This window comes from Bos javanicus, chromosome 21, assembly GCF_032452875.1.
Source record: "Bos javanicus breed banteng chromosome 21, ARS-OSU_banteng_1.0, whole genome shotgun sequence".
Taxonomy (NCBI): domain Eukaryota; kingdom Metazoa; phylum Chordata; class Mammalia; order Artiodactyla; family Bovidae; genus Bos; species Bos javanicus.
The window spans coordinates 1,424,352-1,441,107 of NC_083888.1; the positions used below are offsets into that span (position 1 = coordinate 1,424,352).

Genomic DNA, 16,756 nt, shown 5'->3' on the forward strand with positions numbered 1-16,756 from the left:
TCCCCGGTTTCCCTGCCTGAGAGAGCGCGCGTCACCAGCAGTGCCGCAGCGCCTCGCCACTGCGGCAAACAGACTGCGCAGGCGCGGCAGAGTCTGGTCGCCAGGAGCGGGGCGGCTTGCCGCGCATGCTCAGGCGGAGTCTGCGGAGTGGTGCCGTGGCGGTGGAGCAGCGCAGCGCGGTCTGCCAGCCGGAGATGCGTGACGTTGTGTTCTGAGGAGCGGCCAGCGGCGCGATGGAGCGGGCCAGGTCAGCCGTGTGGTGGGCAACATTTTTTTTTTTTTTAATCATCCTGAGCTTCCAGAACTAGAAGTATTTCGGTATTTACTGGGGATCTGGGCTCTCAAGTTCTTTGTTCGGTGGCCGGATGGAACAACTTCTGGAGGCTTGGGGCTGGACTGACTCTCCCGACCGTGTTTTGTCAGGTCTTGGGGGTATCTGCACCGTCATGTTGCACCCCCTAAGATTCTCTGATTCTTTGTTCCGGTGGTTGAGGCCGCGACCGCGGCTGGCCACGATGCAACAGTCGGGGGAGGGCGCGGTTAGCGGCGTCCACAGCTGCCGTGTCCACGGAGGTGCTGATGTGTGGCAGCAGCGGGAGGGAGTGGTTGTGGTGGTCCCCGCGGCATTGATGAGGAAGGGGCGACGGAGTGGTCGCGGTGGCCATGGTGGCGGTTTATTGAGGGGGCGGCCGAGAGACCGCGCTGCCCGTGGGGGGTGTAGGGGGCCGCGGGAGCGTGGTGGGGTCCCTCTGTGGCCTCGGTATGTTGGGGTGGTGGGGTGCCGGCAATGGTGGGGGCATGACAAAGAAGTCTTGCGACATGGCCGCAAGAGGTGAGTGGGTGGGGGCATGCGGGTGGAGGAGGCCATCTGTTTGAAGAAAAGAGAGAACTGTTCAGTGTTCTCGTCACCGGTAGTGGTCTTAGAGTTTGAATAGTGCAGCAAAACTACTCTGTCCCTAAATTGAAGGGGTGGCTGCAAAAATGTCTGGTCCTTATATACTTGATGCCTTTAGATATCTCCCATTTGTGAGCTTGGTGTAAGAGGAGGGATGTGGTATTCACAGCCCATCTAATGCATGGGACCTGCCAGGTTCTGGGATGTGACAGCCAGAGGAGTTTCTTGTTCGCATGCATTTTCCCTGCGTTTGGAACGAGAGTTTCGAAGGTCAGCTCAGGAGTGTGGGGGTTGGTGTGGCATCACAACCTTTGTGCGGCTCTGCGAAGATGGCGGCCACCGCAGCTGTGCGGCTCTGCGCAGGCGTGGAGTGGGGGCGCGGCCCTCCCCATGGTGCCGCAGTGTGGGAGGGGCGGTCCTGCGGCCTGCAGGCGGGGAGTCGGCCGCGCCCTCCGGAGAGCCGTGCGCAAAGCAGGAGAGGCGGACTGGGGGGGGCAAGGGGGGGGCAAGGGGGGGGGGGAGGGGAGGCTGCCGCACCCTGGTGCTGCAGTAGGGAAGGTGTGGGCTCGGGGTGCGCAGGCGCGTCAGTGATGACACCACCTCTGCTGTGCACTGGGGGAGGGGATTTGTGCAGCTTCCGCTGTGTGGGGTGGCCCGCTACCCTCTACATCTACGTCCCCTGTCCCTGTCTCTTCCCTCCTCTGCTGGAGTGGGCTTGGGGGAGGAAGGGCACAGGTTTGGGCAGCCTCTGCCTTATAAGTCACCTCTTCCCTGCAGTGCCATGGTAGAGTGGAGCAGGTAGGCCAGAGAGTTGCACGATTTTTCCATCCTGTGCCTGCCTGAAATGTCAGGGCAGCTGCACTGTGCCCCTGGCCTTCTCTTACCTTTTTAAGGGAGAGGTGCGGGCTTGGAGGCCAAGAGAGGTGAGTGCATTCTGGGATTCACTACTCTACTTAAAAGACAGCCTCTATCACTGGTGCAGGAGCTTTTTCAGTTTTGTTCATTTGCCTTAGGTGGTACTGTGAGCAGTCTTAATTGTTTGCTGTATTAAGTGGATTAAGTTAGCCTTTTAGACAACTCTCATCCCTTTAATCTCTGATTTCAGTTTCCCAGATTACATAATTCTATAGCTACATTTCCCTGACCTGTCTGTCCTATTTCTTGATCGCTAGATAATCCATTGGTGATGTTACCTTTACAATATCCTTAAATCAGGGGATCAAGACTTCTCTAGGACTCTTGGGAACTGAGGTCTATGATTTGTTTGTTCAAGGAGAACAGCAGAGAAAAATGTAGAATGTGAGTCCTGGGTGTATCTGGGATTAGTGAATTGTTGCCCTTAATTGGACTTTTTAAAACATTTGGAATATATTTGCTTTACAATATTGTGTTAGTTTCTGCTGTACAGCAACTTCACAGTTGCTAATGTGTTCAGCTATGTGTGTACATATCCCCTTCCTCTTGATTTTTTAATTATTATTTTTGTTCCATTATTTTTGAAGTTGGAGCTGCTATGAATATTCGCTGAGAAGGGGTAATTAACAAAATGCTATGGTTATTGTATTACTATTCCCATACTTTGATTTGGGGGAACATTTTTAAGGGTTTTCCTTGCAGAATTTTGATGTGCTTGCCTTTTATACTCATTTATCACAAACAGTACGCCTGCTTGTGTGCCCCATTAGAATGTAATTAAGGGAAATGTAAATTAAGCTTTGGAAGCTTTGTTCTGGAATTATTTTCTAGTAGCTCGAAAAATAGGACTCTGGTATTTTGTGATACTTATGATTTGCATTTTCTTTTTCTGCTTGTAGGAAGATACTGCTTCAAATATGAACATCTGATCATTTGGCCCTTTGCGAGATGAGAGTGCATCATCCTGGTCCGCCATTTTGTAGTCTTGCCCTCTGACTTAGGACCTCAATATGGCGGACCCTGTGGAAAGACCTGAAGTTTGAAGGTCTCTGTCCTGCCTTGTGAATATTTGGCATAGTACCACAGCTTTTTGAGAATGGGAAAGGAATATGAGCCCTGTCTGAAGTTTAGAGCAAGGACTGTGTGTTGCTTTCTAAGGCAAGGTACTTTGAACATGAGTTGTTGATGGTTAAGGCATCATCCTTCGCTAGTACGAGTGGGCAAAGAAGTTTTATTTTCTGGTTCCTGGGTGCTGGCTGGCTCAGAATTCTCTTTGATTCTAAAGGTTTTGCTTTTGGAGACACTGATTTACATGTTAGTGGGGAGATCACACCCTGGGATTACCTCACATTATCTTTGTGTTTTTTAATTTTTATTTCTCATTCTTGAGATCTTAGTCATTGAGTTATTACTTTTGGGGGGAGGGGCGTGTAAGGAATCCTGAATATTTGATAGACTATTAGGAAAGAACCCTATCATATCTCATCATCTTTGGCTTTTTCAGTATATTTTCAAATTTGTTGTTGTTTTAGTTGCTAACTCGTGTCTTGACTTTTTTGGGACTCCATGGATGATAGCCAGGCTCCTCTGTCCATGGGATTTACTAGGCAAGAATACTGGAGTGGGTTGCCATTTTCTTCTCCTGGGGATCTTCTCAGGGATTGAACCGGAGTCTCCTGTTTGGCAGGTGGCTTCTTTACCGTGGAGCCATCTGAGAAGCCCATATTTCCAGATTAGTATTAATTTTTTAATGAAAGGGATTTTGGAGTGAAAAATTACCATTGTGTACATGTAGCATTTTTTTTTCTCCTTAAATGCTGAATTTTCTGAAATGTTGGCTTCTGGGTTGGAAATGCAGTTAGGGACATTACAAATGTACATATGTGTATTTAGAACAAAGTTCAAAATAAAGCTGCTCATCACTGATTTTGCAAGTAGCTTTAAAAATCTTTGAAAATGAAAAAGATACCTTTATATACTGATTGTTTTCTCAATTGAACACAGACCTTCAGGTTACATAAAGGAACTGAAGATTTTTTCTGAGGGGTGGGATGGATAATGGGGTACTCTCAGTTAAGCTTTGATTAATCATAATGGGTGGTCTATGACAAAGCAGAAGTCTACAGTAAAGCAGAGGTTTATAATTCCTTTTACTGTATTAATGTATTAGTAAATATGTTTGAAACTACCATCTTATGTATCAGTATTTCATCCTTTTTTGTGACTGAATGACATTCCATTGTATGGATATATACCGTACCACACCGTATTTTGTTTATGCATTCATCATTTATACTTTGGGTTATTTCTATTTTTGGCTATTACAACTAACACTGCTAGGAACTTTCATGTTCAAGTTTGAGTTTTTGTTTCACTCCAAGCTTGGAGTGGAAATACTGGGTCACATGTTAATATGCTCAACATTTTTAAGAAATGCCAGAGTTGTGTCATTTTTCATTTCTCCAGTTTCTCCACATCCTATTCCTGTGGTGAAAAGTGGTGTTTGTGGTTTTGATTTGTGTTTTCCTAACGACCCTCATATTGAGCGTCTTTTCTTCTGTTAAGGGAAATTTTTATGCTTTTGGAAAGCAATCTGTTTGAATCCTTTATTCATTTTATTTTTTGTAATTTATTTATTTCATAGCTGTGCTGGATCTTCGTTGTTGCACAGGCTTTTCTCTAGTTGTGGTGAGCTGGGGCTATTCTCTTTAAGTTGGAGTGCAAGGTCTTCTCTTCTGTGTCTTCTCTTGTGCAGGCCAGCACTAGGGCATGTGGGCTTCAGTTTTTTCTGTTCCTGAGCTCTAAAGCACAGGCTCAAAAGTTGTGGTGTAGGGATTTAGCAGCTTCATGGTCTGTATGTGGGATCTTCCCATACCAAGTGTGGAACTTGTGTCTTCTGCTTTGGCAGGTGGATTCTTTACCACTGAGCCATCAGGGAAGCCCCCTTTACTCATTTTAAAATTGAGTTTTGTTACTATATTATTGAGTTGTAAGAGATCTTTATCTCTTTCTAAATTAGAGTTCTTTATATCTGGAGGAGGAAATGGCAGCCCACTCCAGTATTTTTGCCTAGAGAATCCCATGGACAGAGGAGCCTGGCAGGCTACATGTAGTCCATGGGGTCGCAAAAAGTTGGACACGACTGAGCGACTAATATTAATACTATATATATTCTGGATAAAAGACTTTAATCCCATGTATAATTTGCATATATTTTCTCCCATGCTTCTAATTGTTTTTCTAAGTGTCTTTTGAATCAAAGATTTTTCACTTTTGGTGAAATCCTATGGATTTCTGTTTCTGTTAGGTACTTTAGGTGTCATAATCTAAGAAAGCATTACCTAATCAAAGGTCCAAAAATCAAGGAGATTAGCAAAGGTTTTTTTTTTTTTTTTTTAATGATCTTTCCTACTGCTTGATTAGAACATTAAAGTTTTTGAAGCAAATCCGGGGTTATTGTTAAACTCTTTTGTTTATTTTGTGTAATCTAATATGAAACCTAAAATAGCATGGGTTCAGGAAATTGTCTTTTGGAATGTGTCCTTTGAAATCTGCCTGTGAAATACTACATTGCATGACTTGTGTAAAATGCCTTTCCTTATCTCTGTTTTGAGTTGGACATTTTAAAATTTCAGTTCCTGTAGTTTCTAGTCTGTGACCCAAGTGCTGAACAGATTTCCTGTTCAGATCCTTTGAGCAGCCATTTTGTGAGCTATTCTGCGGATTATACTGTCAGTGGCTATGTTTTTTTTTCTTTAAGCATTTTTAAAATTTCTTGTTTCTCAAATTCTAAGAAGGAAGCATTCACACAAGAGATTGCTTAGACATTTCGTAATTTAAATTTTATACTTTATTCCACTATACAGAGGATCTATCATAATAAAATATTTTTCAAATCATTTTTGGAATCAATGTTGCCACTTTTTCAGATGTATGTACATTTATTTTTGTGTAAATATATCTAAATATATAGTGTTATATCTGTATATGTGAGTATATGTAGAAATACACAGTTTTGCTTAATTTTTTGATATTTTTCCTTTGACGTTTTCTGCTGTCAAGGGGAATCTAAAGGGATAAAGTAGTTTTGGGCTAGATTCTGACCATTGATGGATAAAGATCTTCTAATATTTAATTCTACCTTTGTCAGTTGTATTGATTTGTAATTGGTATATATCACCATACCTTGCTTTAATTAGATTAGATGGAGTTTAAAAATTCCATTTTACTAGATACATGTATAATCTTTAAGTAAGTGGTTATTTCAGAAATTGATGAGGTCTATAAAACAAATCCCCTTTCTACCTCAGGGACCGTTTACACTTGAGACGGACTACAGAACAGCACGTACCAGAGGTGGAAGTCCAAGTCAAACGTAGAAGGACAGCCTCACTGAGCAACCAGGAGTGAGTACAGTCAGGCCCTGAGAACCAATTTAGGGCATTTTCAAAGTGGAACAAAGTATGCTGCCACAGGGAATTTAAATGAGTTTAATTAATGAAAGAAGCTTGTGCATGTTATATTGATACAGTAAAAAAGCAATTAAATCATCCATAACCATGTTGTCCTAACTTTACTTTTGCTAATGTGTAGGTAACATGGTATGTTCATAAAGTTCTACCTCCTTCAGCATACTTACATTAAAGTTGTTTCTGCTTTATTATTCGTTACACTTCTGTTGTGCTTGCCAAATGTTCTGTGCTTTGAAGAGATGTAAATTTATGTATTCATGTTTGCTCTGCAGTCTTTAAAATTTTTTAGTTAATGCATTTAAAATGTATACATTTTTCTCAATTTAGGATATGAATGTGTTTCTAGAAGGAGCATTTCAATTAAAACTATATTAATATTTCTAAAGAGTCACAACTTAGCAGCTAAAACAATAACAATGACATGATACATATTGAATCTACATTGGGTCTTGTGCACTTTGTTATTACGACAAATCTTGATAGTTATCAGTGGTAAAATTGTTTTTCTTTCCTAAAGCTGTTACTTTTCAAATTGTATTGCTGTTACTAATACAGGAATATAATTTTCTCATAAAACATGTAATTTTGAGATACACAGTATCAAATATCACTAGTCCATTCCCCTCCCTGTCCATTCTCCCCAGAGATAAATCCTCAGGTAGTTTGATCTCTTATCATTTCAGACCTTTTAATATGCATTCATGTATACACATATGGAGTGTGTGTGTGTTTGTGTGTCTAGGCATGTTTGTTTATATACAGAAGATTTATTCTGTAACAATATGCCTTGGGAGTCTTTCCATGTCAGGTGTTCTATAATAACATTATCATTATCTTACTAATGGATATTTAGGTTGTTTGCATTTCTTAGTTATTGCAGTGAATAAAGGAGCAGTCAATCTGAAAATTAATATTACAGTTGTCTTTTGAATAATGAGGGAGTTGGGTTGCAGTCCCCCACATAGGCAAAAATCCCCATATATCTTTTGAGTCCCCCCAAATTGAACTGTAAATGGCCTCTTGTTGACTAGAAGCGTTACTGATAATATAGACAGTTGACTGAACAACATTTTTATGTTAAATGTATGTCTATATACATTTTACGTGTTCATGACATACCTTTCTTTTTTTGATGTTTCTAGGCTCTGGTTTGTCTGTAAGTTTTTCAAAATGTCAAAAATTTCCAAAAAAAAAAAAATCCCCAATGTATTTATTGGGGGAAAAAACACATAAGTAGACCCACACAATTCAGACTTTTGTTTAAGGGTCAACTGTTATTAATATTTATTTGTATTTTATTTCACTTCTTCAAATATGGTTTTTTACAGAAATTATTATACAACGTGGGTAGCATTTTGTATCTTATTTTTGTTATTTGCTCATTTAATATGTGGGGAAATTTCAGTATTTTGCATATTTAAAATTATTGGCAAGGCAAAAAGATTTCTCCATTTTCCCATGTGTTTTATTTTATTTATTCTTCAGACTTCGTTATTCTTTCCTTTATTAAACTTTGAAAAGGAATACTTTGAGTGAATATTTTATATAATTTATGATAGGCATTTCCCTGTTTTCTTTTACATGGTAATGCCATTTTTTTCCTCTCCAGAATCTCTAGAAATAACTTGAGGTAAATTAGAGATTGCGGCAGAGATATGGGTGGAGGAGATTTCTTGGGAGAGGATCTTTGTTAGTGAGTGAAGGTTCTGTTACATTTGTTATATTTTATTAGAGCCTTTATCCAGTGTAACACTAGTGTGAATCATCAGTATAATAGGTGGTCATATGGTAATCTTCTAAAAGCCTGCTTTAGGTTTCACTCATTTGTCCATACCTATGGAAATACTTCATTGCTTTTGAAGAAGAGACAACTTCATTTTCCTGATGTCTGTTGTGTGTGTTACGTATAAATACTAGGAGGTGCTGAACTAGAATCTGAGGGTAATTTTGCATTGGAAAAATAATATAATTTCCCCAACCACCTTTGTCCACTTTGATAATAGGTGGATTATAGAAACAGGTAAGCAGTATAAATATTCTGTTCTCTAAGCCCAGCTTTTAACCTGAGCCATCTAGTTAGCTTTAACTCTGGTGTGATCCCTGAGGCCCACCAGGAATAACAAAGACACGCCTATCACTTGTTAAACTCAAAGGATTAGAGATTACCTTCTAGGAACCATGGACAAAGTCCAGGCTAATTCTTTATGTTGTTGTTCAGTTGCTTAGTCATGTCTCACTCTTTGTGACCCCGTGAACTGCAGTTAAAAATCTTATTTTAAAAGTATAGAAATAGTGGAAAACCATTTATCACAGTCCCATTTTCAATTCTAGCTGTTACTGAATATTTTCATACATATGTACTTATCAACTGCCTGCTAGTGCAGGAAGTAAGAGAAATGGGTTCCATCCCTGGGAAGATCCCTTGGAGGAGGACACGGCAACCCTCTCCAGTATTCTTGCCTGGAGAATCCCATGAAGAGAGGAGCCTGGCGGGCTAAGGTCCACAGGGTCACAAAAAGTTAGACACAACTAAAGTGACTTAGTATACAAGCACATACTTACAATGAGGGCAGTTTGTTGGCTGGTGATTTATTTATGCTTGTCTTGTTAGCCAGCAACCTGTGTAATTTCCTGTATCTCTTATCCTCAGGATCAGATTCACAGCCAGATAGAGTCCTATTCATAGGTAGGAATATGTTGAGTATTTTTCCAGAATTCCCTGATAACTAAAGGATGGTAGATTTACATAGTCTGAGAGCCTAAGTAGCTTGGAAGTTCTTTGTTTCAGTTAGTAATTTCTTGTCAGCATAAATAGCTATCTTAAAATGTCTCATTGGAAATACCTTAACCAATACCCTACCTCCCTAGGGGTTAAAGAGTTGTTTCCAGATTAGAAATGGTTATTATACTCTTGGTTCTTTTATAGGGCATTTTAAACCAAAAGAGCTCTTTTTTTCCTTTTTTTAAGTTCCTTGGTAATATCACCAAAGAGGGTAAGTATCCATCAGTTCTTGTACCTTCGTTTTTTCAGAGAGTCTCTTCTTTTATAATTTGTTCATAATGTAATGGTATGCTCTGAACCTTGAGGATTAAATGTAAGGGTCTTTTCATATTTGCATTGTTAACTACATAGGCAAATGTCTTTTCATTTATGTGTTTTGTGCTCTTGTCTTAGGTGTCACGTGTACCTGAGGCGATCTCAGCAGCAGCAAGTACCTGTGGTGGATTTCCAGGCAGAACTGAGACAGGCATTCTTAGCTGAGACACCAAGAGGTGGTTAAAGCAGTATTGGAACACCAAGGTAGATGATTTCAAGAGAAAAATAAAAACAGGTTATAGCTGATGAAATCATGATCAGGATTAAACAACTAATTAAAGGGTAGGATGTTTGGAGGTCATTTAATTATTTGGGATATATTCAATTTCTTTTCTTTAAAGGCTTCATACAAATATAAACACATAGCAGAAAGTTTTAAATAGTAAAAGCAGTACCTTAATGCTCTCACCCTGAAAGACTTTTGTCATGAGTTACTTTCTAGACAATGTAGTCTTTTCTTTTTAGGTAGTTTTATTCATATTTAGCTTGTACTGCTTTTCACCTTAATGTAAGAAAAGCATTTCATTATGAATAGTTGCTGAATATCCTGCTAATATGTTTTATAATTCCTTTCTGTGAGAATTTTATTTTTTCTGCTGATAGTTTGAAATGAAGCTTCAGTAATTTGCTTTTTGGAAATCATTAGATAGGATCATTTCCTTGGATATGCAGATGTAAAAATAAATCAAGGAATTTGAAATGAAGGTTCATGTTCTAAATTATATTATCAATTATTAGTCTTTATTGCCATGAGAAAGTATAGTGCCAGGTACACTTTCATCTGCATTAATTATGTCAATTACATATAATTTATTTCTGTTAGATTAGAAATACACATCACATCCATTAGCAGATGAGAAGCTAAATATTTTCCCAAGCTTATTTACTAGTTATTTTTTGTTTTCTTTTCTCATATTTTGTTACCCATTTTTTGGATCATCTGACGTGTAAGAAAACTATTAACCCATGATTTGTCAGTGTTATGTAGATTTATTTACAGTGTCTTTTTGTGTTAGTTGCTTAGATTTTTAGAAAATTGCAATTAATTTTGATTACTTTATTTTTCCTTTCTTAAGTTTAAGATTTGAATGACCTAAATTCAAAGGGTTTAATATGTGCTTTTCAGAAACTAAGAGAGGAAAGAAGTTTATAGATGAGTTTTCTTCTAGATTTTCTTTATTTCTATTTCAGAGTATAACCCCACAACTCAAATTAATTAGGCTTGTTTATGGCCATCATTTCAAAAGGAAAAATCCTCCCCTACTAAATTCTTTACCCAGCATTCTGCAGTAATTGCCTGGACTTGATTGCAAGACAGTAGCATTGATTTCAGACAGTGGAATCTGGTAATTGTCCTCAGCTGTCCCCCAGAGTAAGAACATTTTTACATGAATAAGTGTGCATAATTGATTTTTTAACCAAGAATTCTTTGGCCCTTTAGTATAGTTTAGATACTGTTGCAAGTTCCTGTATAGTATTATTTAAATCATAATTATGATCTGCAAGTAGAGTAATTTTCCAAGTTTTAATTGCTAGTTTCATCTAAATAGTACTAGTTACTAGAATTATTTTACAGCAAGAGTTGGTAAAGTATCTGACTCATTTATTGCCTGTTTTTATAAATAAAAATTTTGTTATCACAGCCATATCCATTTATTTACATACAGCCTGTGAATATTATTGACAGTACAGTGGCAGATGGGAGTATTCATGACAGATTGAATGGCAGGCAAGGCCTACAATATTTATTATCTTTCCCTTTAAAAGAAAAAGTCGGCTAGTCTCTTAGAGAACCACTTTCAAAGATGAAAACATAAGGTGGAGCCAGTAGGGGAGTGTTGGTACTATAGAATGTGGTAAAGGGAAAGGTATTGTAAGGAGAGTAGATGAAGTAAACATTGCAGAGTAGAGAATCAGATGAATTTGGCCATAAGGGTCTTCTTAAAGTCTGCTATACATGTAAATGGGTAAAGACATTTAAACAACTGATAATGTTTTCTTTTTCATTATAAAAATGTAAAGCATGAGTGATAGCCAAGAAAAATGGGAAAATAAACCACAGATTTTAAATAGCCATGTTTCAACCATAGTGGGATTTTTTTTTTTTCTTTCATTTTACCCATTTGCTTTTCTTTTGAAAACATAGTTGTAATCATGCTTTTAAACTACCCTACTTATGTATATCATTAATGTTCCTTCATTTTATTACATAATCCTCAATATCATTTGTAATGAATAAATGATGGTCCCTTCATGATTTACTTTTCCTTTGTACTTGTGTTTTTTTTTCCCCTAGTTTGCTATGCTATTATGAATATTCTGCATTTTAAAAATACTGTATATTAGGTATTTTAAATTTATTAGGATGAGGATTCAGTTTGGGTATGCAGGGTATAAAAATTAGTAAGTTCTTAAATGTTTTGTTATGTTGCTTTTTAATAACATCATAAGCATTATTTACCATCAAGAATAATTCAGTCAGTTCAGTCACTCAGTCATGTTTTGACTCTTTGCAACTCCGCGGATTGCAGCACACCAGGCTTACCTGTCCATCACCAACTTCCGGAGTCCACTCAAACTCATGACTATTGAGTCAGTAATGCCATCCAACCATCTCATCCTCTGTTTTTCCCTTCTCCTTCTGCCTTCAATCTTTCCCAGTATCAGGGTCTTTTCTAATCAGTCAGTTCTTCGCATCAGGTGGCCAAAGTATTGGAGTTTCAGCTTCAGTGTCAGTCCTTCCAGTGAATATTCAGGACTGATTTCCTTTAGGATTGACTGGTGGATCTCCTTGCAGTCCAGGGAACTCTCAGGAGTCTTCTCCGACACCACAGTTCAAAAGTTCAAGAATAATTACTACAGTGATAATTTCTTAGTACCACCTTTGATGTCTCTTTTTTCTCCTTTGACAAACACTTTCCAAAATGGAAAGATTGTTTTCCTCTGGTTTAACTGGCATTGCTTTGTGGATTAATAGTTTCCACTTAGCTGTGTTTCTCACATTAGAATTTTGTGTATTTTTTTTTTTTCTGTGAAGAGTCTATTTTATCAGGTGAATGGGAACTAATACTATACCATTGTTCTGTGACTTCTCATTTTTTGTGTGTTAATTGGCCAAGTCTGACCATCAGATCTTTTGATTTAAGGAAGCTTTACATATTTATGTAGTTTAATCATTTCAAAGTCCACCTTTTCAAAAGTTTGAGAACTCCTCTTTCTGAGGAGTCCCAGGATGTAGTCAGGCTACCTGGACCATTTAGTTGTTTATGTCTGCTTTCATCAGGAAATTTATTATAACTGCTAATTCCTTAGGGCAGTGTAATATTGCTGCTCTTGTTTTTTTTTCCTCTTAAAGCATTTTGTTCTTCTTTGCTGTGGAGATAACATTTGATCACTCTACAAAGTAATACATCTCCTTTTTCTCACAAGGATTCGTGATTAGAGTATGCTGAATTTAGGAATGAGGTATAGCTTTCTAAATTTCAAGTCCATCTCTTTAAGAGAAGCCCATTCTTAACCTCTCCAATTAGTCAAACCCTATTCTGAGTGAAATGTTATCTCCTATTTATATGGATTATTTTATACATAATACATATTTATGTCCCCAGTTCTGTAGGTCTCCATTGCTTTAGTCCATGACTCAAATCCCCAGATGCATTTCTATACATGGTAATAACATAGTGGTTGTGGGAGGAGTTTGGAACCTCAAACAGGTTAGATGGATAGATAGAGGCCTGACTGGCTTTCTTTTGTGTTCTGATCTACTATACCAGGAAATCTTTGTTTGCATTTGTTGATCTCTTAATAGCTAAGCTGTATGAACCTGGTTTGGTCTGTGTTCACTGAAATGCCAAGCAGGATAAAACATTTGAAATGGGTTTGATTGGGAAATCTGAACTCTGAAATCTTTTGGCACTTGAAGGTAAAATCCCTGACTCTGAATTATAAAATTTCATTGGGGAGGTGACTGACTACAAATTTCCACCTTAAATGCTCATTTGATACTGATTCCCACCGAAAAGTGAAAGTGTTAGTCACTCAGTCACGTCGGACTCTGCGACCTCATGGACTATTGCCCACTGGGCTGCTATATCCATGGAATTCTTCAGGCAAGAATACTGGAATGGGTAGCGATTCCCTTCTTAGGGGATCTTCCTGATGCCGGGATCGAACTCAGGCCTCCTGCATTGCAGGCAGATTCTTTACTGTCTGATCCACTAGGGAAGCCTATTATGTTAATCTTTATTTCAGAAACCTTTCTGTGATTACATTTCTTTCCTTTAAGTGAAATTTTGAAAATCTATATCCAGCCCTCTTTTTTTCCCCTGGTAATCACTGTCTGTGGCTCATTGTCTAGTAGCATGTCTCCATTTGGGAATAAGGGCCAGGAATACTGTCTTATTGAACATTCAGCTGCTTTTGTTCTTTGGAGGCACTAGTGGCAATATTAAATGTAATCTTAGCAACTTTGAAGATTATTTGACAGTTCAGACAATTTACTGTATAAGAACAGCTTAATTGGTGTATGTTTTATATATCATAAAATTTGCCCAGTTATAAGCTGATTGCCATTACAGCCATTGCCACATGTCCTTTTAGGGTTTTCTGTTGCCTGAGTAAGATCCCTTTGTGCCATTTAATTCATTCCCCAACTCCACCCCCTATTTCAGATAACCACTTAATGTCTCCATGGATTGCTGAAGATCTTACATCTTAGATATACTATCATAAAAGTGGAAATTGCTAGTGGTTCAAACATATACCAAGGTTTCCTGAGTTTACAGACTACTCTTTTATAGAGAATCCTGTCAGAATTCAGAACATTTAAATTATAGGCCTGAAACTTTCATGTGGATTTGGATTAAAATTACATTTATTTGGGGAGTTTTTCTTCCTCTGCAATTTTCTGGAAGAGTTTGAGCAGGATAGGTGTTCTCTAAACTTTTGATAGAATTTGTCTGTGAGGCCATCTGGCCTTGGGCTTTTGTTTGTTGGAAGATTTTTTATTACAGTTTCAATTTGCATGCTTGTGATTGGTCTGTTCATATTTTCTGTTTCTTCTTGGTTCGGGTTTGGAAGGTTATACTTTTCCAAAAATTGATTCCATTTCTTCCAACTTGTCCATATTACTGGCATGTAATTGCTCGTACTATTCTCTTATGACCCTTTGTATTTCTGTGTTGTCTGTTGTAACTTCTCCTTTTTCATTTTATTGACTTGAATCTTCTCCCTTTTGTTCTTGATGGGATCATCAGTTTTATCTTCTCACAGAACCAGCTTTGCAATGAATTTTGCTGTAGTTTCCATTTCTTTTTCATTTGTTTCTTCTCTGATCTTTGTGATTTCTTTCCTTCTACTAGCTTTGAGTTTTTTTGTTGTTGTTATTCTTTTTCTAGTTGACTTTAGGTGTAACATTAGGTTGTTTATTTGATGTCTCTTTTTTCTTGAAGTAGGCTTGTATATAAATTTCCCTCTTAGCACTGCTTTTATTGCGTCCAATAGATTTTGAGTTGTGCTTTCATTGTCATTTGTTTCTAGATGTTTTTTGATTTCCTTTTTGATTTCTTTAGTGATCTGTTGGTTATTCAGAAGCCTGTTGTTTAACCCCCATGGGTTTGTGTTTTTTATAGTACTTTTCATGTAGTTGATACCTAATCTTATAGCCTTATCAGAAAAGATGCTTGAAATGATTTCAACTTTTAAAAATTTACCAAGGGTTTGATTTCTGGCCCAGATGTGATCTATCCTGGAGAATGTTCCATGTGCACTTGAGAAAAAAGTGAAGTCTATTTTTTTGGATGAAATACCCTGTAGATCTCAATTAGGTCTAACTGATCCATTGTATCAGTTAAAACTTGTGTTTCCTTATTGATTTTCTGTCTGGATCATCTGTCCATTGGTGTGAGTGGGATATTTTAAGTCCCCTACCATGTCACCCTGTTACCAAAATCAGACAAAGATGCCATAAAAAAGGAAATTACAGGCCAATTAATGATGAACATGGATGAAAAAATCCTCAACTAAATGCTAGCAAACTGAATCCAACAGTGGGCTTTATCCAGGGATGCAAGGATTCTTCAGTATACACAAATTAGTCAATATGATTCACCATATTAACAAATTGAAAGATAAAAATCACATGATCATCTCAGTACATGCAGAGAAAGCCTTTTACGAAATTAAACACCCATTTATGATTAAAACTCACCAGAGAGTAGGTGTAGAAGGAACATACCTCAACATAATAAAGGCCAATAAAGACCAACTCAGAGCAAACGTTATCCTCACTGGTGAAAAACTGAAAGCATTTCCTTTAAAGTCGGGAATAAGATGAGTCCACTCTTACCACTCTTATCATTATCATTCAACATAGTTTTGAAAGTCCTAGCCTTAGCAGTCTGAGAAGAAAAAGAAATAAAAGGAATCCAGATTGGAAAAGAAAAAACTACATTTATTGATGGTAGGATTGACTTACAGAAAAAGCTGCACAAAGGATGCATGGTAGTTTGCATGTGGAGAACAAAGCTTGGGAGAGAGATTCTGAGTAATGGTCATTTTATTATTTTTTTTTTTAGAAAACCTAATACCCTCCAAGTTCTCTTTAAAATGTAATGAACTGACATGAAATTTTGCTAATTGTAGGGAAATACTGCCTCTACATTTTACCATTCTTACTGAACTATTTGTATAACTTCATTAAACTCTCTTCTAATCTATTATGGTTTTACACACCATTCTTTTTTTTTATTATGTCATAGATCTTAACCACTATTTAAATGATTTTATTTTCACATAAGAAAATAGATGATTGTAAATTACTTAACCAGGTTACTGTTTGTAAATCTTCTCTATTGAAAACAATGGAGACAACAATCTTACTTGAAATGTTTGCATTGTTGAAAGTACAATTAAACTAGATTTTGTTTATGATACTGAGTTACTTTTATGTAAAACCAAAGTGAAAGTGAAGTCGCTCAGTCGTGTCCGACTCTTTGCGACCCCATGGACTGTAGCCTATCAGGCTCCTCCGTCATGGGATTTTCCAGGCAAGAGTGCTGTAGTGGATTGCCATTTCCTTCTCCAGGGGATCTTCCCGACCCAGGAATCGAACCCTGGTCTCCCACATCGCAGGCAGACACTTTATCGTCTGAGCCACCAGGAACATCTATGTAAAACCAAATTCCCATTCATAAAGAACATAATGTGTATGTTTGCTTTTTAAATATAATTAGCAGTTTGAGAGCACTTACTAGTTTTGGCTAGGTTTGGTTCATACTTATTAGAAGCATTTTCTTAAGTTAATCGGGGGGAAATGATTGTATTCTAATGTTTGTTTCTTTGATTACTAAGAAAGTTGACTGTACATACATGTAAGCA

The 16,756-nt window shown here is 37.8% G+C and overlaps 1 protein-coding gene across 2 annotated transcripts; it reads left to right on the top strand.

Moving 5' to 3' along the window:
* Nucleotides 1-115: 115 nt before the first annotated feature.
* On the top strand, nucleotides 116-11,640 carry SNURF (SNRPN upstream open reading frame). 2 transcript variants are annotated; one of them, XM_061394189.1, is made up of 3 exons: nucleotides 116-259; nucleotides 6,121-6,216; nucleotides 9,458-11,640. In XM_061394189.1, the coding sequence occupies exons 1-3, from the start codon at nucleotides 234-236 to the stop codon at nucleotides 9,561-9,563; spliced, it is 228 nt and encodes a 75-aa protein (XP_061250173.1). In that variant the 5' UTR covers nucleotides 116-233; the 3' UTR covers nucleotides 9,564-11,640. The 2 variants fall into 2 exon arrangements, with proteins under 2 accessions (XP_061250173.1, XP_061250174.1); XM_061394190.1 differs by having other exon boundaries at nucleotides 119-247.
* The last annotated feature ends 5,116 nt before the right edge of the window (nucleotides 11,641-16,756 follow it).

Bases quoted from the DNA above. Each gene is read 5' to 3' on its own strand.
- SNURF (XM_061394189.1), top strand. From the start codon at position 234: ATGGAGCGGGCCAGGTCAGCCGTGTG. The intron at 260-6,120 runs GTGGGCAACATT...TTTCTACCTCAG, and splicing joins CGGGCCAGGTCAGCCGTGTG to GGACCGTTTACACTTGAGAC. The intron at 6,217-9,457 runs GTGAGTACAGTC...CTCTTGTCTTAG, and splicing joins GCCTCACTGAGCAACCAGGA to GTGTCACGTGTACCTGAGGC.